The sequence below is a fragment of the Maniola jurtina genome, chromosome 15 (genome assembly GCF_905333055.1).
Source record: "Maniola jurtina chromosome 15, ilManJurt1.1, whole genome shotgun sequence".
Lineage (NCBI taxonomy): Eukaryota > Metazoa > Arthropoda > Insecta > Lepidoptera > Nymphalidae > Maniola > Maniola jurtina.
The window spans coordinates 12,174,594-12,197,452 of NC_060043.1; the positions used below are offsets into that span (position 1 = coordinate 12,174,594).

Below are 22,859 nucleotides of genomic sequence, written 5' to 3' on the forward strand. Positions count from 1 at the left end.
ACCGACAATAGTAGCCAAGATGATGAGCGCGAGGACAACGGACGTGACCGCCATGAGGACGAGCGACGTGACGTCGGTGGCGGTCGCGTTGAGCGGCTGCGTGGCGTTGAGCGAGCCGTTGCAGCCCCACGACACCGCGTCCACCCACGAGCAGTTGTCGCCGAACCACTCGCTGGGCGGGTATGTGACTTCATCTGGGAAAGAGGACGAACAGGTTCATATAAGTATACTCGTAGTTTAGAATAGAGTATAGGGCCTGCTTTATGTAAAGCATTATGTAGATCTGCTATTTAAAAAAAATACTCAATAAATACCAATCTTAATATACCTATACAACACAAAAAACGTTTCTACCCATTTTCTACCTATGTCCGTTATAGAATTTAAAACCATCCAACTGATGTGCTCCTATGTGTTTCATTGGAAAGGTAATAATGCAAAGATGCTGTTAGACTACTAAAAAAATGCATCAGGTACACAGTAGTAGCGTAGCACACTCAAGGTATCCGCTAGTCAAACATAATATTATAATCTTTATTAAATTCTGGCTAGAGCCCAGGATTGAAATTCAGATCTTAACTGAGGGTTACGCCAAAATAATAATGACCATTATTATTTTATGGTAATTCTAAAATTTCATGTTTTGGCTTGCTCCCAGTTTGATCCCGGGCCCAACTAGAACTGTCAAAGAATTTTATGGCGTCAATATCATAAATTGGTGTCGGAAAGTCTTCCAATTTGTGTAAAATGTATCCGGCTTTATAATATCCGGACGCATTCCGATGGGGACTCAGGACTCGGGGCGCGGGCGGGTATTTGGGAGCATCATAACAATTACATTTTCCTTTTTTTTAATTTATAAACCAGCGTTTGGTTGCAATCGGACCTGCTGGCAAGTGATGATGCAGCCCAAGATGGAGCGCGCTTGCCTAGAAGATGCCTATTCACTCTAAACTTAAAGATATATGTACCTTTTTTTCAATTAAATTATTTTTTCAGGCTCTCCTCCCCTTTAAAAATAGTTTAATTGAATTTCCAATTCAAATTTAATTTTGGGTCAACGTTCTACACCGAATACCAAAATTTCAAGTTTGTAACTTATTTCGTCTACGAGCTAACCTGTGACACGTGGACAGACAGACAGACAGCAGAGTGACATTAATAAGGCACCGTTTTTACCCTTTGGGTACAGAACCCTAAGAAACGTAATTTTCTACAAAAAATTTAAAATATTTTCATTTAAGAAAGAACCGAAACTCATTTGTGAAAAAGTTTTAAATCGGCAATAAATTGGGCGCTTTGTGCTGAAATTTTCGGAGCTTGATTAAAAAAATCTAATAAATCTAACAACTGTGACTTAAGAACTAACTTATCAAGGTCAAATTCAAACATGAACTACTATTACGGAATCAGTACTTTGTACGAAAGCATGAAAGTCTGAGTTTTATAGAATTGTCGAAAGAAAAAACTAGAAATTGTTGGATTTTTATCACTTAGCCAGACTAGTTTTTTTTTAAATTAATAGACTAGCGCTTGGCTGCAACCAGACCTGCTAGCAAGTGATGATGCAGCCTAAGATGGAGCGCGCTCGCCTAGAAGATGCTTATTCACTCTTCACTTGAAGGTACCCATATTAAAAGTAGAGGGGTAAACTGATACCGGAAGGGCGTTCCATATCCTAATTTTGGAGGAAGAAGCATGTTCAATTATAAAAGAGCGTAAACCTTGGCTTAAATATCGATGGTGGCCAAGACCGACTGATTTATATTGTTATTTCATCAAATAAGGCAAATAAAAAATAATTATTGATTCGGTCGATGTAATAGCCTAGTGGTTAATACGTCGGTCACCTATTCGGGAAGTACAGGGTTCGATCCAGTGCAAGTACCTATCTCTAACTTTATGGAGCTAATTTTTATCACATTTAATTATAGCCTCGATAGCTCAATGGTTGAGGAGCGGACTGAATTCCGAAAGGTCCGTGGTTCAAACTTCAAACCCCACGTGTTGCACTATTGTCGTATCCACTCCTGGCACAAGCTTTACGCTTAATTGGAGGGGAAAGAGGAGTATTAGTCATGAATAGCTAATATTCTTTAAAAAAAATATCACTTGCTTTAATGGTGAAGTAATCGTGAGGAAACCTGCATGGCTGAGAGTTTTCCATCATGTGAAGTGTGCCAATCCGCACTTGGCCAGCCGTGGCGAACCATGACCTAACATCCTAATCCATTCTCATTCTGAGAGAAGACATGGGTCTTCGCTCAGAATGTGAGAGAAGACCCATGTGCTTAGTAGGGTGCCGATGATGAGTATTGATTCTGTTACCAGCGATCCCAATCCCGGTATTAAAGACTTCAAATAACATTTCTATTACACATTTAGAATTCCGTGGTATGACCGAAAAATTCAGAAGAAGGTCGTCATAAAACTCCTCCAAAGCCTTTAAAGCCTTCATAAATATAATGCCATAAACAGAAATGTAGACAGAAACAATAAAATGTCGGCCAGTTATAATACTCGACTTAAATGACCCGTGCGTAACTCCGCAAAATGTGACTGTAACGCCTACTGTAGACGATCGTTATTACCGATAATCACCCGATAATAGTCGGTCCGACAATTTTTCTGTCGTCCCTTAAAACTGTTCTATAAGAATTTGGTTGGAGTAAGTATGACTAACTCTCGCTATCTTAAGACGACTTATAATACCGATAATAGTCGGTCCGACAATTTTTCCGTCGTCCCTTAAAACTGTTTTATAAGAATTTAGTTGGTGTTAGTATGACCAACTTTCGCTGTCTTAAGACGACTTATAATACCGATAATAGTCGGTCCGACAATTTTTTCATCGTCACTCAAAACCGTTCTACAACATACTGATTGATAGCGGAAAAACGGATCTCATACAAAATTCTGAAAATCAATCGTCTGTGTTAGGCCTTAAGCGACCCTTGTAAAAGTTTGCAATATGGGATAGTAATATCTTCCATTCTTTTAGTGCACTTTTAATTTGTCTCGTCCAGAAGTTCTCAAAGTTTTACGGCCTGCCAACTTTTTTATGTCATTTAATAAAACCGTGTTATCTTTCATTATTTGTTAGTTTCTTATCTTTATCTTTTATTATGGAATAAAATATTCTGGCGGTTTTTGTTAATAGTCTAAGCCTGGAAAGACGCTCAGACCACAGTTAAGGCTGAGATTTTTAAAGATTTACTTTCAATTAGCTCAGTTAGTTTTCATTTTGAAAAATGTTTCAGAATGTTTCAGTAAAAACCATAGACAATTTTTTTTTCTTTCTCTCTCGTCTGGCTTTACAAAGATTAGCCAATGTCAAGTTTATAGTAATGTGTAACAAGTTAATTAAACTATACAAGTATGGACCCCGTCTGTGCCGGTGCTCGCCGCCGACACACGCACGGCACCCCCTTAGAGCGCTTTCCAGTCAGTTTTAACAAAAAAAAACACACCAAAAAGGCAGAGTACGCCCGCCAGCTAACACCAACACAGACAAAGTCCAGACTAATTGTTATACTTTAAAATTCCAGCTCTACAGCATGATGTCTCGGCATAAAATAGTGTGCAGCATATTGCTAAAGGCTAGATTTAGAATTAGTGTCTAATCTTCTGATACTGAGACATTATTTGGCAGTCCACTCATTCAAAACTTATTCAAAAGAACATAATAATTATCTCTATGGTATCCGAAGAAATTTAAATAAAACTGTAGTGCCACTGATGTACATCTGAAAACAACACAATCTCATGTTTTTTTAATTTTTCTATTAATGATGAAGAAACCCCCCCCCCCCCCCCCCCCCTCACCGCCTAACTCCGCTTCCGTCACAATTTTAAAAATCCAGCCTTACTTCTTGTCTAAATTATAAAGCGAACTTCAGTGCACAGCTTTCTTGGGTCAAGGATTTTGAGTGTTGATGAGTCAGGGCTTTTCTTTTTGTCTATACCGATTGATATTATGAATTCTCTGTTGAGAACTATACAGTATGCAAAGACAAAGTCCATTCTAGATTACATTAATATTTCCTGCATCGCCTGATATAAATTCTACAAACGATGCAATTAATACAGACTTAAATGAAATAAACGACTTTTCTGTGGCGTAATTATCTGTGACCTATAAGTTAGACGTTAGTAGATTATGGGATTAATATTGACCAATACCTTTTTAGGTTCCATACCTCCAAAGGAAAAATGGAACCGTCATAGGATCATTTCGTTGTCTGTCTGTCTGTCTGTTTGTCTGTCTGGCTATATGTGTGTCCATCTGTCCATCTGTCGCGTCTGTCAAGAAACCTATGGGGTAGGAACATACTTCCCGTTGAATCATGAAATTTGGCAGATAGGTTGGTCTTATAGCATACATAAGCGGGAAGATCCGAAAACCGTTTTGTGGTTGCATTACAAAAAAAGAGTCTGTCTGTCTATCTGTCTGTACCTTTTCCACAGTTTATCTGTCAACAGATTTTGATGTTTGGATTGCATCCCGGAGACAGGCATACTTTTTATTCTGGAAAATTAAAGTATTCCCACAGGATTGCCAATAAATTTAAATCCTCGCGGATGAAGTCTCGGCACAAAGAATCAGGATATTCCGTAAACTATTTCACACTGAAATAATAGTAAAGCTCCGTTGCTATTTCAACTTGTCATAAAATTTGGGGAGCTATGGCTTTTATGGACCAATTTTAGGCAATATTTACACTCCACTATTTTTACTGTCAAGTGTCACTGAGTGAACGATCCGTGTAGTCAAAGGTTTAATAACAGCTTGTATAGATATATAATAGAGACGAACTTGAGCTTTAAGGCCCTTGTTTTAAGGTCAATTTTATTTTAACTGTTTGTTCCGAAATATTAAAAAAAAAATCAGGTCCCGTTGCTATTCAACTTGTCATATTTGAGGAGCTATGGCTTTGACCAATTTTAGGCTATGTATTTTACACTTGACTATTTTCACTGTCACTGAGTAACCGATCCTGCAGTCAAAGTAAAGGTTTAATAACAGGCTTCCAAATATGGGACAGCATACGATGAAACGTGTTTGGCTGCTTGATTGAAGACTTTGTGAATTGGAAAATAGAGACTGACTGAGAGAGGAAAAAAAACAGTCCCGTGTGAATTGAAAAGGTTTTTCGATCGGGAAATTGCATCAGGTATGAAGCTAGAGGACCCTTGCAATTTGGTTATTTGATTGATGACGTCATACTAACAACGGTGTGACATAGTTAGACTGACTGATTGTGTGTGTGCGTGTGTGTGTGTGTGTGTGTGTGTGTGTGTTTATGTGTTTGAGCCAATGCTGACACTTATTAATTATTATTATTGGCTAAAATGCACGAATGCAGCAAGGATACCATAAAAGGTATTATATAAATAAAAGGTATTTTAAAATATTCCATATTCAAATATGGAATCAGATAGTAACACCGTGAATAGAAATCGCGTGGCATCAAACCTTGTATGAATATTAAACACAAAAATTTTGAAATATATTTTTAATAAAAAAACTAGGTATATTATTATTCATAATATAATATACCAGTTTCTATCAATGTTTTCTGTGATATGAACCTCCATAGTAGAAAACCGGATTACCTATTGTATTTACGGTAAGTAATCAGCATACGTAATTGTAATAAAATTAAAATATTAATAAAATATCAAACAAGTACGTTTATTCCGACTATGATGGACTAGCCGATGCCCGCGACTTCGCCCGCATGGATTTAGGTTTTTTGAAATCCCGCGGGAAATCTTTGATTTTCCGGGATAAAAAGTAGCCTATGTGCTAATCCAGAATATTATCTATCTCCATTCTCAATTTCAGCCAAATCCGTCTAGTAGTTTTTACGTGAAGGAGTGTGATACACGACCGAAGTTTTTTAAACTTGCCGCCATTTTCCACTCTCAGCTTTCTCCAGACTCTATAGTAAGTATAGTCTGTGGTATAGTATAGGATAGTAAGGGTATAAAATGTTTTATATATACACCATAATACTAAAAATGCCAAGACTAAACGTTAAAACAAACATAAACGGTGAGAAACAAAATATTTTTCCAGACTGTATTCAAACTGTACTCGAAACTTGGCATTTTTTCAAAGCTAAGCTCTTTTGTTCTTGGTTAAATATCATTCGAAACATTTAGTTTGTTTTTAGAGTTCCGTATTAAAATAAGAAACTTTCGCAGTTATGTCCAGTCCTTCCGTCCGTATTACTCTGTGTGTTTGTTTAGGTGCCTGTGTCATAGTAATTTTAAAAAATAAACTTTAAGCGCTGTAAAGTTGAAATTTAGTAAGTACAATTATTGGAAGCTGTTATCCCTACATAAATTTACATACTTATTAAATTTTGGTTTTTCAAAAAGGTTTTTCAGCATAGGTATTTCCGCAAAATGAAAAGTGAGAGCCGAAAAAAATATTTGTGTCGTTGAATAGGTATTTTAAAATTTTTGTATATCAGCTTTTGAAAAATAAACTACCGTTTACGAAATAAAGACCGTAAAATTTTTAGCAACTAGCACAACTACGGAACCCTACCTGTGCGTGTTATAACACACACTTGACCAGTTTAAAAAAAAATCTTGTTCATTTCTAAAATCTTGAGGCTATAAAAAGTTGCAAAAGCAAAAATTAACTCCCAAACCATTGTTTCATTTTAGTGGATCCAATATCAAATTATTTGATATTATAATATTTGCTCATTTGATTCTATTGATCTTTATTCTAGAACTTTCCAGACTTGAATAATTGAATGATATTATATTAGATTCAAATATCAGGTTTCAATTTGCTCCAAAAGCAAGCATTGGATGCACTTTAGAGTCTGGAAAATAGTCCAACTTTGTTATTGGATTCTAAAATAGGTACTTATCTACGAGTGTAGACCATGTTTGGTAAATCATATAACATGATAATTATAATATTATATTGTATTGAAGTACCGTTTCGTACTACAAATATACTATTTTAATATAAGAAAACGAAACGCCCCATTCTCTTACCCGACTTTTACAAAAGGTGCCGAGGTAGCTTGCCCAGAGATGGACCTATGCTTTCATCATCCATTGATATCAATTTGAATAAAATTATTACAAGCAACTGTCGCGTACTATATACTATACCTAATATTCAGTGATAACTAATATTTCACTAGCTGATACCCGCGACTTCGTTCGCGTGGATCTAGGTTTTTTGAAATTCCCGTGGGAACTCTTTGATTTTCCGGGATAAAAAGTAGCCTATGTGCTAATCCAGGGTATTATCTATCTACATTCCGAATTTCAGCCAAATCCGTCCAGTAGTTTTTGCGTAAAGGAGTAACAAACATACACACACACACACATACATATACAAACTTTCGCCTTTATAATATTAAGTGTGATAAGGAAGGTAATGCTATAGCAATTTATAGCTCAGCTAATACATTTAAATTACACTAATCTCAACAATGAACCATAGATTAGTGCTGCAAGTACAGGAGTCTTAGAGCGACCGTAAATTATTATCCGTTACTTCATAATAGTCTGAGAGTGGGTGGTAAATATTGAGAAAGTGCTTGATAAAAGATTAGAGTTAGTGATAGTTTGTCTACCCTACCTAAGGCTGCTAAATATGTACAGCAGTAACGACTAGAGCCTATCTGTATACATAAGAGTCTGGTCCATTTTACCCTGCTATTATGATACGCTTATTTGCAGGAAAAATCTACCACTCCATTACGTAAGACTCTTCAATAAGCTGGAAACGTTCAATAAAATAAATTATACTCAACTATGTTGTCTGTATGTATTTCAACGTTTATCAAGACCATATATTTTATTGGAAAAAAAAAGAAATATTAAGACATGGTAATTCGTGACACCAATACATACAAGCTCATACTCAAGAAATGTAGAGAAATTATACTCATAAAATAATGCAAGGAGAAAAACATTATGTTATAACATAACGTTCTCAAAGGCATGTGACATCAACCAGTGCAGACTTTCTTTTTTAAAGAATATTAGCCATGTTTAATGAGTTATTCCCCTTTCCTCTCCAACTAAGTAGGAACGACAATAGTGCAACGGGCGGGGTTTGAACCGTCGACCTTTCGGTTTTCAGTCCACTCCTTTACCGGTTGAGCTATTGAGGCTCTTATAGACTTTGCCGTTGTAATTTAAATTGTTCTCACTCTGCAGTAGGCTGGCAATTTATTTATGATGATAGTTTTAGTATTTTCTAGTTTTAAGTTTAATTAATATTTAAGTGCAATTGTATCTTAATTTTTATTCTTGTTTTTTTTGTGATTGAGCTAAATAAACTTTTATTTATTTATTTTATTTATTTATATGATACAACCTTACATACTTTTTTCTTTGATCAAGTAATTCCTCATAACTTTCCACCAACTCCTCGCCTATGTAGACTGCGAGTTAATTCAACTTGATCCGAAATCGTGAAGCATTGCCTCGGTAATCGCACCATACAGTTGATTGTTCTTCGCAATAGCTTATAAAGCATTCTCTCAGATGCTTCCAATTTTGCCTACGAGTACATTTAATTAATTACTCGAATGTACCTGGGTTTAGTGTTTCGCCGTGTGTGTCGTATTGACGAACTCCCTGGCGCTGTGGTAAGCGCTGTGGTCTTATTAGTGGGAGGCCCCGGGTTCGATTCCTGGCAGGGGTTTGGAATTTTATAATTTCTATGTCTCTGGTCTGGTCTGCTGGGAGGCTTTGACCGTGCCGCCAAGCGATTTAGTGCTCCGGTACGATGCCGTGTAGAAATCAAAGTAGGTATGGGTTTAATGAAAACTGCCATACCCCTTCCAGGTTTTTTTTTTTTTTTTTTTTCTATCAATGTATACTCACTTACAGGCTAACTCAACATGCCCGCTTCCATCTTAGACTGCATCATCGCTTACCACCAGGTGAGATTGCAGTCAAGGGTTGACTTGTATTTGAATAAAAAAGGCAGACTTAACATAACCTTCTCCATAGCTCACTGAGTGACTCTTTTGTTTTGTAGTTTGTGAAGAAAAATCCCTAAGAAATGTAGAGGAATTTTTCTTATCTATATTCCAAGTATAGACTTGTTAATTTAGCGCAAACTTAACATAACAATATATAATTTTACTACAACGCTAAAAAGAGAAATAAACTCGGAATTTTTCCCTGCAAGCAAGTATTTTTCGTTGCAGTAAAATAGACTTGCTATTTTAAGCAGAAACTTAAAAGTAAAATGAAGCTTGTTGTATTTATAAGTAGGTATAATAATGACGTGACTCCGCATATTTTTGACCCCCGACCCAAAAAGAGGGGTGTTATAAGTTTGACGTGTGTATCTATCTTTGTATTTGTGTATATTGTATCTGTCTGGTGCATCGTAGCTCCTAAACTAATGAACCGATTTTAATTTAGTTTTTTTTTGTTTGAAAGGTGGCTTGATCGAGAGTGTTCTTAGCTATAATTCAAGAAAATCGCTTCTGCCGTTTGAAAGTTATCAGCTCTTTTCTAGTTACTGTAACCTTCACTTGTCGGGGGTGTTATAATTAATTTACACTTGTTGCAACTGTGGCGACCGCCACACGCTCAAGCTGCGTGTAGGTAGTGAGCCAGTGAAACACCGGTACTTAATTCAACCAGTTCACTTTGTCACTACACTATGGAACCTTCAGGGCTATAAAGTGTCAAAGCTACTTACTGCTGGAGTCATTGAACCCGAGTGTTCGCGACGCGTTCATCGTAGCACCCTGTCGCTCGTCCTCCTGTAACAATGTACACTACATTTTAATACAACAATTCCGACTGAGTGTAGAGTTGACTGCTTCAACACCAGAGCTAGAGCGTACTTAAAGTTTACTCGACTTAACAGGGCTCAATTTCATCATCATCATCGCGTGCCTTCTTCGAAACGAAGTTTGGCGATCATCATCCGAAAAGCTTCTCTATTAAAAGCCGCCTCTTTCAACTTCGGGTAACTAAGCCCTGTTCACCCCCTTATATAGTCCAACCATTTACGTCTTTGGCGACCTTTGAATTTTATTTGAATATTAAGCAACCAAAGTCCATGAAATTTTGCAGACATATTCTAGAAACTAATCTGTGCCTGTGGTGTTTTAGATTTTTCGTTTTAGATTTAGATTAGAAAAATATGTAGTTTTAAAATTACAAGAGCTCAAAGATTTGTAAGTATGTGAATTATTAAGACCGCGTAACTTTGAAACCAAATATTTCAACGGAAATCTGGAAAACCACAGGCATAGATATTAGTTCCCGGAACGTTTCTACAAAATTCCATTGAGTATGATTGGTTAGTATTTCAATGAGAGACGAACTACGTTTATATGGAGCGAGTGACGGAGAGATCCCTCTTAAGACACTGTTAAAACGAGACAGCGTCCGTCCATCCTCAGACAATGTCTGAGCAAAGTCAAAGTGCGCACTATAGATCTCAGGCTTAGACTTTACATGCATTTGAATCAAATCACCCCATTTTGAGCCAGAGATCCTCAAAATGTGAATCACAATCTACGGCTAATCGAATCAGCAATTCGCATTCAGCGTCATAATTTGATTTTTCGATAAAAGATCTTATCCAGCCTCTACACCTTATCTCTTGATTGAACCAATTTCGCGGGCCAACGGTACGGATTTAATATCGGCTCCGGAACTTTGAAAGATTGGGAATTTTTGAAATTCAGTCATTTTGTTCGTTCCCGATTTTTTTTATTTTGTGAAATGTAAATGCTTTCGGCATAGGTACATATTATTTCAGTTTAAAAAAACTTTTTTAATTTTGGTTCCAGGGTTTAATTTAAAAAAACTTTTATCCAAATTTTTGAATAAATAAGCATTTGAATTTGCCTATGGCTACAATTGCTTTTAATTTTTATCTTCTAGTCTCTAGAGCTTATCGAAGTTAAGGCAGTTATTCACGTCACACTTGGATTAGTTTTCGAAATAATAACGTAAATAAAATTAATGGGGTAAGATATCAAATAATTGATTTGTGTTGTTAAAACATCGTCCCTCTCACTCTTGAGTATGTCCCGCTCGTAAATGTTGATTGGAACAGCATGAGCTCACGCTTGACATGGCAACCATGGAGACACTCATATAATGAGCATGCGACAACCAGTTTTTCCAAGTTCGTGCCAATAAAAATAGCACAGAGCTAATTTTCTTTCTTGTAAGCAGCGGAAGTTGTTTAATATTGAAATGATGAAAGAAAAACCTAATGGCCTTTCTTTGTAGTTTGTAATAAGAGAAACGAGGATTCTTTTATTCTTACTATGAAAATAACAATGTGAGTATGCAATTGTGCAAAAGTTCAGACAAATGGCATTTTAAATTACTGTGGGGTTTTTTTTACATCAAGACCGTCAAGTATAAGTAGAACCCAGAGAGGGCTCCGTACCATTACATTGATTGAACTATTGGCATAGATATTAGTTCCCGGAACGTTTCTACAAAATTCAAGCGAGTATGATTGGTTAGTATTCCAATGAGAGACGAACAATGTTTGTATGGAGCGAGTGACGGAGAGACCCCTATTAATGCCTGTCGTAGAGGCGATGGCCATTGAAGCCGGAAAGTGGAGCAAGCTTAGAGCCCCCGCAGACTTACAATTGCAAGTTGGGCAACTAAATCGCAGAGTATACAAATAAGCGCAGTGACTTATGACATCCCGCACATCTTATCCAACTAAATTGTTCAACTAAATAATTGGACATCGATTGTATCAGAATCGAAATTCCCTTCCGATTACGTACAACTAAAAAGTTGGCCAACTATTGGCCGACAGCTTATTAGCACAGGGACCCTATACAAGCTCGCGGACTATCCAACTTAGTTGGTCAGTCGCACGGCAAGATGCATGAGGACATCACGTGCGCACGTGATTTCCCCGCGCCCGGACCATCGACGACGGGCACGGCAAAAGTTGTGTCCTGTTTGAATATCGCTGGACCAATTAAATACACAAGCTCATCAAAAGAAGGAATACTCATTCTGTAGTATGAAAAAAATTTATCTGGGTAACATCTCAGTTTAGAATGCAAGATATGATGTTGTCCATGTTCTAATCTATCACTTAATACAGGGTGAACCCAAAAAGTTCTCTTCTGTTTTCGTCTTCTTTTTATTAATATGGCAATGAGAGCGTTTTTTTTCCGCATTTTCACGCACACGTCACCGCGCTAGCAACACTGTCACCGACTAAATCAATTTAGTCTGCGTTAGTCTGCGTCTAACAACCGATACAATATAGTTGGCCGATTAAATTGTGAAAGTTTGCGATTTCGTTGTTCGATAGTCGTTCAACTTGAAATTGTAGGTCTGCGGTGGCTCTTAGTGTGGGACGCCCTCCAGCACGATGGACTGACGATATAAAGCGGCTGGCGGGAAGCGGCTGGATGAGGAAAGCTGAGGATCAGGTGTGGTGGCGCTCTTTAGGGAAGGCTTATGTCCAACAGTGGACGTCCACAGTATGATGATGATGAATGTATTTTCTCGGAAAAACGCGTAAGCGAAGCGATTTGCCCGGCGCTGCTTTAGACCTTCTCAAGTTATGTTTTTCACTCGTACCTATCATGAATTCACTATAGGGTGCCTTTGAAATATTTCAGCAAAAACTAAAGAGTGTAATATTTTTAATCGCATTTCTATTTGAAAAACGTAGTAACGAGGTACGAAAAAAAACCCTCTAAACAGAACGAAGACATAAAGACTTGTCGTTAATAACGAAAGCTTTCGTAACAAATTAAAATGCTTAACCTAAATCCGGCCCTCAATTTAAACACTGAAGTTTTTGTAACATTATCCAAACGCTTTTGCCCAAAAGTGTTTTGTAAACGCTCGAAAGAACTCTCCATATCTAACGTTGGTACTAAGCTGTGGCTACATTACAGTTAAGTTTTTGATACTTTTTTTGTATTAAGAATTAATATTTACAAGCTTAATGCCCGCGACTTTGTTCGCCTAGATATCCCTATCGCCTAAAAATCCCGAGGGAACTCTGGTTTTCCGGGATAAAAGTAGCTTATATCCATCTCTGCCCGGCTAGCATGGGCAGTAGATAAAAATTATATCCCCGATTATATCCACTGATTTCTATGACATCAGTGGATATAATCGGGGGATATAATTTTTATCAACTGCTAGCCGGGCTGAGATGCAAGCTATCCCTATACCAGATAGATGATGCTAGCAGCTCCTTCAGTGTATATATAGGTTTTTAATAACCCCCTGAGATGTCTTTGATTTTCCGAACCAAAAGTAGCTTAGGTTCTTCTCTTGGATGTAAGTTTTCCCTGTAGTGAACTCCATCAAAATCGGTTCAATGCATGGGCCGTGAAAAGCTAGCAGACGTACAAACATACTGCATTTATAATATTATTACATAATAACGAAAGCTTTCCTAACAAATTAAAATGCTTGACCTAAATCCACCCCTCAATTTAAACACTGAAGTTTTTGTAACATTATCCAAACGCTTTCACACAAAAGTGTTTTGTAAACGCTCGAAAGCACTCTTGACATCAAACGTTGGTATTAGGCTGTGGTTACATTCATTAATATAATTTTATTTGGATTAAGACTGAGTATAAGTACATACAAGAAACGCATAACTGTCAGTGTGTAACTGTTAACGTAATATTAGATAGCTTCAATATAGATAGATAGGTCAAAATTATTTGAGAGGTTTGGTTCCGGACACACATCTTTAACTTTTTAGAGTTATGTCCGTTTCAAGCAATTAAATATCATTGCTTTAATGGTAAAGGAAATCTTGAAGTAACCTGCATGTCTGCCTGTATAATATGTTTAAAGGTGTGTGAAATCTGCCAATCCGCACTTGGCCAATGTGGCGGACTATGACCTAAGCCATGTTTAAAGCCAGCCAGCCTTCTCATTCTGAGAGAAGACCCGTGCTTAGTAGTGGGCCGGCCATGGGTTGATCGTCACGATGATGAATATATATTTTTTTTTTAAATATAATAAATGTCTATCTTATAACCTTCGCTAAAAATACTTATTTTTGTTTTAAAGATGATGCAAGATCAAAAAGGCATGCCACACCTCACCGTGCGTATTATGAGTGAAATCGAGGAAGCGGAAAGCTTCGCACATATTCCCGGAATGGCAATTTCGTGAGGGCACAAATCACAGAACTCAAAATAATAGAAATGGTATTTGGTGATCTTAAATGGATTGTCACGTGTCGTCAAATTCGAGCACATTGCCCGTACAAAAATGTACAAATATAATACAAAAGAACATTATCTCTAGCATCTAAACTTTAAAGCGATTTGAATTAAATAGTAACACTATGGAAATAACACAATATATTAACATCAAGATCAAGATGTCCTGAAGAATCCGGAGTGCTAATAAATCTGAGCGTTCACTTGTAACAAAACATACAGCATTCGCATTCTAGAAATGTTGTCGAACAAGGGATATATCACCTTTAAAGAAATTTTATCATCAATTACTTATCATCATTGTCAATCGATAGACGTCCACGGCTGGATATCTAAGGTCTCTTGTAGGGTTTTCCACACGCTAAGATCTTGCATGACCTGAATCTAGCGGTTTAAAGAATTTGGTTCAGGTTACAATAATTTCTAAACATATACTGATTTCTGTGGCGCAAACCTTTGAAGCTTATGGTTCGATGATAAAAGGTGAAACATCTCATAATCTCATATTATTATAGCTTCCTTTTTAGGCCTTTTTGTCTTTGAACGAAAGTAATATGTTCTTATACAAATATGAAAATACTCGCTGAAAATATTATGAAGGTTTTTGAAAATATACCTATTGGATAATTTTTGTTTTTAAAGTCCTTCTGATTCTGAGAGGAGAGCCGTACTCAGTAGTGGGCTGGCAATGGGTTGATCACAATCGGAGAAATTGAATATTTCTTGATTATTCGTTTCACATACTAAATAATATATTATAATTCTCATACTTAGTCTGATTTTTCGGGATAAAAATCATCCTAGTTTCCGTGTTATGTCAGGATAAGTTCAGCGGACAAGCCTAAAAGGATAGACATACAGACACGTATTTCATCATCATTATCATGATCAAGCCATCGCCGGCGCACTACAGAGCACGGACGTCTCTTCTCTGAGTGAGAAGGGTAGTTCTAATATTAATATTGGAGTATAGTATGGATACTAGATATGGATGAATTTTAAATACTCAAAAGATAGATACATTGTAGCCTATGCCTTAAATGTTTTTAATGGTTTAACATTAAATGTACCGGAATGATTTGACTCACCAATTATTATTTATATTCACTTAATTTAACATTTTAGTAAACATTTTAATATAATTTCTACTGCTGTTTGTGGTTATTTATATACTTGATACCAAATAAAGAGAAAATTATATTTTTGGTAAATTGTTATATTTTATTACCTAGTCTAGCGGAAAATGAAATATTTACAGCAATTAAACAATATTTTCAAAACAGAATATATTGAAAAATTGGTCAAATGCGATTCGGATTCGCACACGAAGGGTTCCGTAATATCGTACAAGATTATGTACTTTTTAGGGTTCCGTACCGCAAAAGGAAAAAACGAACTCTTATAGGATCACTTCGTTGTCCGTCTGTCTGTCCGTCCGTCCGTCCGTCCGTCCGTCCTTCCGTCCGTCCGTCCGTCCGTCTGTCTGTCTGTCTGTCAAGAAACCTACACTGTACTTCCCGTTGACTTAGAATCATGAAATTTGGCAGGTAGGTAAGTCTTATACCTAAGTACAGGAAAAAATCTAAAAACCGCGAATTTGTGGTTACATTATTTAAAAAAAAATTAAAACCCAGTCAAGCGTTAAATAATCATCGAATAAGATAAACCAAGGGCAAAGAACATAAAAAAAGTTCCTCTTATGTTTACGACTCCTAGCTATCGAAGTCAGGGGTCATAAACATAAGTACCTAAGGTAAACTTCGTCTCCCATAGGGAGCGTGTTCACGCTCCACTTAGTTCCCATTTCGAATCTGTTCCGCTCGATCACGCTTGACGAAATTGTAACGAACGACGATGACGAAGTGTGTGTATTTAGAAGTATATAGGCTTTTTATTATCGTTCTTTCTGTAATAAAACTAGGAACTCTAATTTCGCCCAGTCCGTTTGTGTAACAGTCATTTTAAAAATAAACTATAAAAGCTGCTAAGTTGAATTTTAATACACACAGGCATATTACATTTTGAAAAAAAAAAAGAAGATCCTTCAGAGTACTTACTTCCTGGATATGAAAAGAGGGAATTGAAAAAAAAATGGCTTACTACTATAATGCCCGACAAATTCCAGATATACTAGGTAACTTTCCCAGAATCTGCTTTAGACTACACCGTCACTTATCGTCAAGTGAAAATCCATTCAAGCGTTAAATTGTCATCGAATAAGATAAACTAAGGGCAAAGAACATAAAAAAAGTTCCTCTTATGTTTACGACTCCTAGCTATCGAAGTCAGGGGTCATAAACATAAGTAAGGTAAACTCCGTCTCCCATAGGGAGCATGTTCACGCTCCACTTAGTTCCCATTTCGAATCTGTTCCGCTCGATCACGCTTGACGAAATTGTAGCAAACGACGACGACAAACGTGTGTGTAGCATTATATTTGTGTTCCGTAATAAAACTAGGAACTCTAGTTTCATCCAGTCTGTTTGTGTGTTACAGCCATTTTTAAAAATAAACTATAAAAGCTGCTAAGTTGAATTCTAATACAGTTCTAATCTAAAGAATCTATTACAGCTACACAGAGGCATATTACATTTTGAAGAAAAAAAAGATCCTTGAGAGTACTTACTTCCTGGATATGAAAAGAGGGAATTGAGAAAAAAAAATGGCTTACTACTATAATGCCCGACAAATTCCAGATATACTAGGTAACTTTCCCAGGATCTGCTTTAGACTACACCGTCACTTATCGTCAAGTGAAAATCCATTCAAGCGTTAAATTGTCATCGAATAAGATAAACTAAGGGCAAAGAACATAAAAAAAGTTCCTCTTATGTTTACGACTCTTAGCTATCGAAGTCAGGGGTCATAAACATAAGTAAGGTAAACTCCGTCTCCCATAGGGAGCGTGTTCACGGTCCACTTAGTTCCCATTTCGAATCTGTTCCGCTCGATCACGCTTGACGAAATTGTAACAAGCGACGAGGACGAACGTGTATGTAATATTGTAGGCTTTTGTTACTTGACTAGGAACCCCAGTTTTTTCCAAATCAAATTTGAATTTCACGGATAGACCCGTGTCAATTTTTTAAATAAAATAATCACCCCACCACAAACCGATAAGGCCGCTTGAAAGCGTCGTTGCTTATCGTTGATTGAGCATGGGCTGCTAAAATATAAATGCTATAAAAATTTATCATATTATACAGCATAATTATATACAAAGGTATAGGTGCCTAATATGTTTCGTCGTAGCGACATATTATTATTTTCTCATTAGTTTGTAGGCGGGCGGGGATGTCTCACAACTAGAATTTATTCTTCGCCCATTCATTTTTAGGGTTCCTGCCCATTTATTTGATATTTTATATTACTGTACTGTTTGTGATTATTTATTTATTTATCAAGAAATCTTTATTGCACACACACATTACACGAAAACAATACAAGATACATAAGAAACTATAAAAAGGGTGCAAGGGCGGCCTTATAATGGCGGTAAATCACAGAGTACTTCACACTAATATTATAAAGGAGAAAGTTTGTATGTGTGTGTGTGTGTATGTTTGTTACTCCTTCACGCAAAAACCACTGGACGGATTGGGCTGAAATTTAGAATGGAGATAGAATATACCCTGGATTAGCACATAGGCTACTTTTTATCCCGGAAAATCAAAGAGTTCCCACGGGAATTTTAATAAACCTACATCCACGCGAACGAAGTCGCGGGTATCAGCTAGTTGTTAATATATGAAAGCTGGAGCCCTACAACCGCGCTGTACTGATACAGATAGACGTGCGGGGTAGATTCTACTACTTACTGGTTTACGAAATTTTTCCAGGCAGTAATATTTACTCGATTCAATTTTTTATTTTAAGACTAGGCTCAATATAAATGGTAGAAATAGATAATATTGCTTAAGCTAATTCACTTAGCCACGGCTCCAAAACCACTAAACTTTCACCCTGTATATATAAGTAGGTATATAAACTTAAAGTTAATGTGTATAGATACCCATTGACTGTACAGCCTCAAAAGCCTGTTTTGTTTCAATTAATTGTATGGTGTTATTTGATGTGGAACGTTAATTAAATCCTAATTACTTTCGCTCATTGACTTAGATAATTGGGCCGTTTGTTATTTACGCGGTGTGTCAGATATTTTGGTCTAAGTTATCTAAGAACACTTGACTATGTGTTTACTTAAGTTTACTATAACACTTCTAGATTTTAAGAGTTACGTGTTTTTTAAGCAATTAAATATCACTAATGCTTTAAGAGCGATGATATAGCGATTATAGCTAAGAACACTCTCGATCAAGCCACCTTTCAAACAAAAAAACTAAATTAAAATCGGTTGATTAGTTTAGGAGCTACGATGCCACAGACAGATACACAGATACACACGTTAAACTTATAACATCCCTTTTTTTGGGTCGGGGGTTAAAAATGAGCTTTAACGTAGGAAAGCAAGATGAACGGGTACCTAATCCGAGTTAATATAAGATACTTCGAGGATACTTAATTCCATTTACAGACAAAATAGCCAACGGAGCGGATTAAATTTCAAAGGGTTCTAAATCTTTCTTCATCAACTTTACTTTGGGAACTGATATTAAATTCGCAACATCAATTGAAGAGATTGGTCTAATTAGAGAAGAAGGGGATCTGGATCTTTCTGTTTCAAATCCGTTTTAATAAGGGGCCTGCCAACCTACAAACTCGTACTGTCCTCCAGTTGACTGTTTTTCGAACTACAGACACAGATAGTTCCAATTTCATTTGAATATTAGGCAACCAAAGTCTATGAAATTTTGCAGACATATTCTAGAAACTAATATCTGTGTCTGTGGTTTTCCAGATTTCTGTTAAAATGTTCGGTTTCAAAGTTACGCGGTCTTAAAAAATTTCATACAAATCTTTGAGCCCTTGTAATTTTAAAACTACATACTTTTAGAAAAATCTAAAACACCACAGACACACCACAATTAGTTTCTAGAATATGTCTGCAAAATTTCATGGACATTGGTTGCTTAATATTCAAATGAAATTGGAACTACGATTGTATGATACGAGTGACGGAGAGAGCCCTGTTAAGTTCCGTTCCGTGGGTCCCGCAGGAATGTTTTCATTTTCGGAGATAAAATACTATGTCTGTCTCCGGGATATACCAATCAATGTATCTAACATATAGATGACAGACAGACAGACAACATCTTTTTAGCATTTATAATATTAATACCTATGAATTTTTGGAGATCGTTGTTTCCTATTATACTTCTTTATGGATCTAGGGTAAGATTGCAATTTATAAAGTATGACTACGAAATCCCGATGCGTGTTCTGACACTGATACTCCCTCGATCAGTTATTTTTAAAAGTCTAATGAGTACAAATGATTTTTTCCAATATGACGGTATCAACTAACCAACAGACATACATAATATACAGTACGTAGACTAATACAACTTTCAATGTCATTTTCGGGTATCATTTCAGAAGCTTGTTCTCATTTTGGCAAAAGTGCAACGTCTGCTTCGCTAACTACAAATACAATACTACAGCACACCATAAATCCTGACTTCAGTAAATATTCAGTTAAAACTGTGCATGTTAAAATGGATTTAATCCCGTTGAGTGTATGGTTCAAAGTTCAACAGCAGGATTTCAGCAGTAACCGTGAGCGATAGCGCCGGTAATGGATGGCTGCGAAAGCGGAATATTGAAGTCAGTAAAGAAAATTTAGCAAAGAAATATTCATGCAAGTTTCTGGGAAAGCGAGTACGTATGATATCACTGCACGTCTGGAGATAAACGAAATGCTCTGCGCTGCGCTCCGCCATAATATGTGCATCGGCCCTAAGTAGGTATAGAATGTAACTGCTATACTCATGTATTTAGTCGATGTAAGCCCGACTAGTTTCGAACTCATCCGGGGTCCTTTTTCATTGGTACTCAGTTCAGTGCGCGTCGCGGGTTTCATATTAAAAAGAAGATTAAAGATTTCATATTGAAAACGGACGTAAGGCTTCCATTAGACGATAGGTTTTGCTATTGTATTGGTATAAAACCTATTGTCACAGCAGTGTCGGAAGTTACGATGAATCACGAGTGTATCAAAAATCCATACTCAATATTATAAATGCGAAAGTGTGTCTGTCTGTCTGTTTGCTAGCTTTTTATGGCCCAACAGTTTAACCGATTTTGATGGGTACAGAGTTTTCTTACATCCCGGGGAAGGACATAGGCTTTTATCCCGGGAAATCAAAGAGTTCCCACGTGATTCTTAAAAGTCAATCATAGATACAGAGGTAGCTTGCGTCCCGGAAATTGACATAATTAATTTTTTATCCCGGAAAAGAAAACAGTTCCCACGGGATTTGTAAAAACCTCAATCCACGCAGACGAAGGCGCAGGCCTTCATCTATTTTTTTCTACACCTTATGTTTTTTATCACTCATTGTTGAAAAAATTAAATGATGAAGAATCAACCGCTGAAAAGTTCTTGAAAGGAAAATAGGTAGATTAACGTTGCCTTAGGTCTTGCTTGATGCTATCAGTCTCTACATAGGCAGCGTCGTTTAAACAGATTCACGCGCAAACAATATTATGACTTCATAGTGTGTGTGCACAGACACACGAAAGCAATACACAGGCCCAAACACATGTACAACTCACGCACATACCACACGCACACACACTTGACATTGTTTTATATATATTCTAGAGGTTTCCGATATCCCCCTGATTTTGTATTGAAACATACAATCTCGTAGAAACACGCCGAAATAATTTCATATATCCTAATGGAGTCTTTCAATCACATATGTACGGATACGGCCTTGTTTCAGAAAATCTCAGGAGACTCACCTCTATTTTGTTGATTTTCCCAATTTGCCGACAATTATTTTGAGTGCTCGCACGATTCAGCGTTGCGGTGGATAAATGAATAAACGCAGGCTTCAAGTCTCGAGGGACGAAATCTTCTGGCTCGAGACTCGAGAGCTGACAGAAAAGATTTAGGAGGTGCTTGAACGGTTTCATATTGGCGTTATTTTGCTTGTATAAGCTGCAATAATTTTGCTTGTATAATATACTAGAGAATGCCCGCGACTTCGCCCGCGTGGATTTAGGTTTTTAAAGATCCCGCGGGAACTGTTAGATTTTCCGAGATAAAAAGTTGCCTATATCAATTAGAGGGACGCAAGCTACCTCGGTACCTTTCATACAAATCGGTTAAGCAGATGGGTCGTTAGGAATCCCGTGGGAACTCTTTGATTTTCCAGTATAAAAAGTAGCCTATGTCCGTCTCCGGGACATAAGCTAACGCTGCACCAAATTTCATCAGAATCGGTTAAACTGTTGGACCATGAAAAGGTAGCAGTCAGACAGACAGACAGACACACTTTCGCATTTATGATATTAATATGGATAAGGCACGGACGGTAATCCACATTAAGTGCTCGCACGATTCAGCGTTGCGGTGGATAAATGAATGAAGTCAGGTTTCAGCTCTCGAGGCGACAAAATCTTCTGGCTCGAGACTCGAGAGCCGAAAGAAAAAATTTGGGAGATGCTTGATAAGCTGGACCGGTTTCATAACATTAGCGAATTTCCTACGAGCATCTATAGACGCACTTGTAAGTTCGTATACGGGCGAGCCGCGAAAGAATTCACATTTTTCGAGTTTTTTTACTAGAGATCTTTGAAAAGTCACGCATGCCAAACAGCCTGATCCGCCCCTTAGTTTGAGTTGTGCGATAGATCAGTTAGTCAATCAGTCAGTTAGTAAGTTCGTTTTCCTTTTATGTATTTAGACAATATGAAGTGTTATATAATGGAGTATATTATAATGATAAGAATTATTACTTCCTATACCGCTGATATAGAAAAGCGGGTATAGATGACAAATAACAAACAAAATGACATCTATTAAGTGGCCAGATTTTTTTTAAATGAGATAAAAATATTTAACCTAAGCAAAAAATCTGAATTTGATTAATTGGAAATAAGGTCAAACTATAATTTTTGCTTTTATTTTTCGGAACGCTTTTGCAGCATTTAGTTGCTGTATATGTAGTTACTCATATCACTGTCCTACATCAAAATGTTAACAAGTGTAAATTAAAAATTTATAACAGCCCCGACAACAGCACCGGTTACAGTAACTAGAAAAGAGCTGATAACTTTCAAACGGCTGAACCAATTTTCCTGAATTATAGCTAAGAACACTCTCGATCAAGCCACCTTTCAAACAAACAAAACTAAATTAAAATCGGTTCATTAGTTTAAGAGCTACGATGCCACAGACAGATACACAGATACACACGTCAAACTTATAACACCCCTCTTTTTGGGTCGGGGTCAAAAATTCTAATTTTTTGAGAGGTGAAATAAATTAGAGAGGCGGAACAACCGGATTCACTTTTCTCTTCTTTCATGCAGTGTTTACTTTTAAATGATTTAACATAGTTGAGCATAATAGAAAAATCAATGTATTTATTATAGTTATTAAGTTTATATTAAATCGCTAGTAAACCTTTAAATAAAAAATAAAAAAAAAAAAAATTATCTTCGGTCGTGCAAAATCAATTGGCAGCCGCAAATTAGACGGGATTTAATTTAAAATCGGACCAATAACCTAAACCGCGA

The 22,859-nt window shown here is 36.8% G+C and overlaps 1 protein-coding gene across 2 annotated transcripts in view; it reads right to left on the minus strand.

The window, feature by feature from the left end:
- LOC123872446 (5-hydroxytryptamine receptor) overlaps positions 1-22,859 on the minus strand; it is a 73,588-nt gene that overhangs the window by 15,668 nt on the left and 35,061 nt on the right. Inside the window, exons 1-4 of one of the 2 annotated variants that reach the window (XM_045916723.1) lie at positions 20,166-20,195; positions 10,604-10,613; positions 9,707-9,773; positions 3-194 (exon numbers count right to left, since the gene is read on the minus strand). In XM_045916723.1, coding sequence (XP_045772679.1) covers positions 3-194; positions 9,707-9,746 — 232 coding nt within the window. In that variant the 5' untranslated portion in view covers positions 9,747-9,773; positions 10,604-10,613; positions 20,166-20,195. Of the gene's footprint in view, positions 1-2; positions 195-9,706; positions 9,774-10,603; positions 10,614-20,165; positions 20,196-22,859 lie in introns of those variants that run through there. The other variant, XM_045916721.1, reaches the window with a different exon arrangement.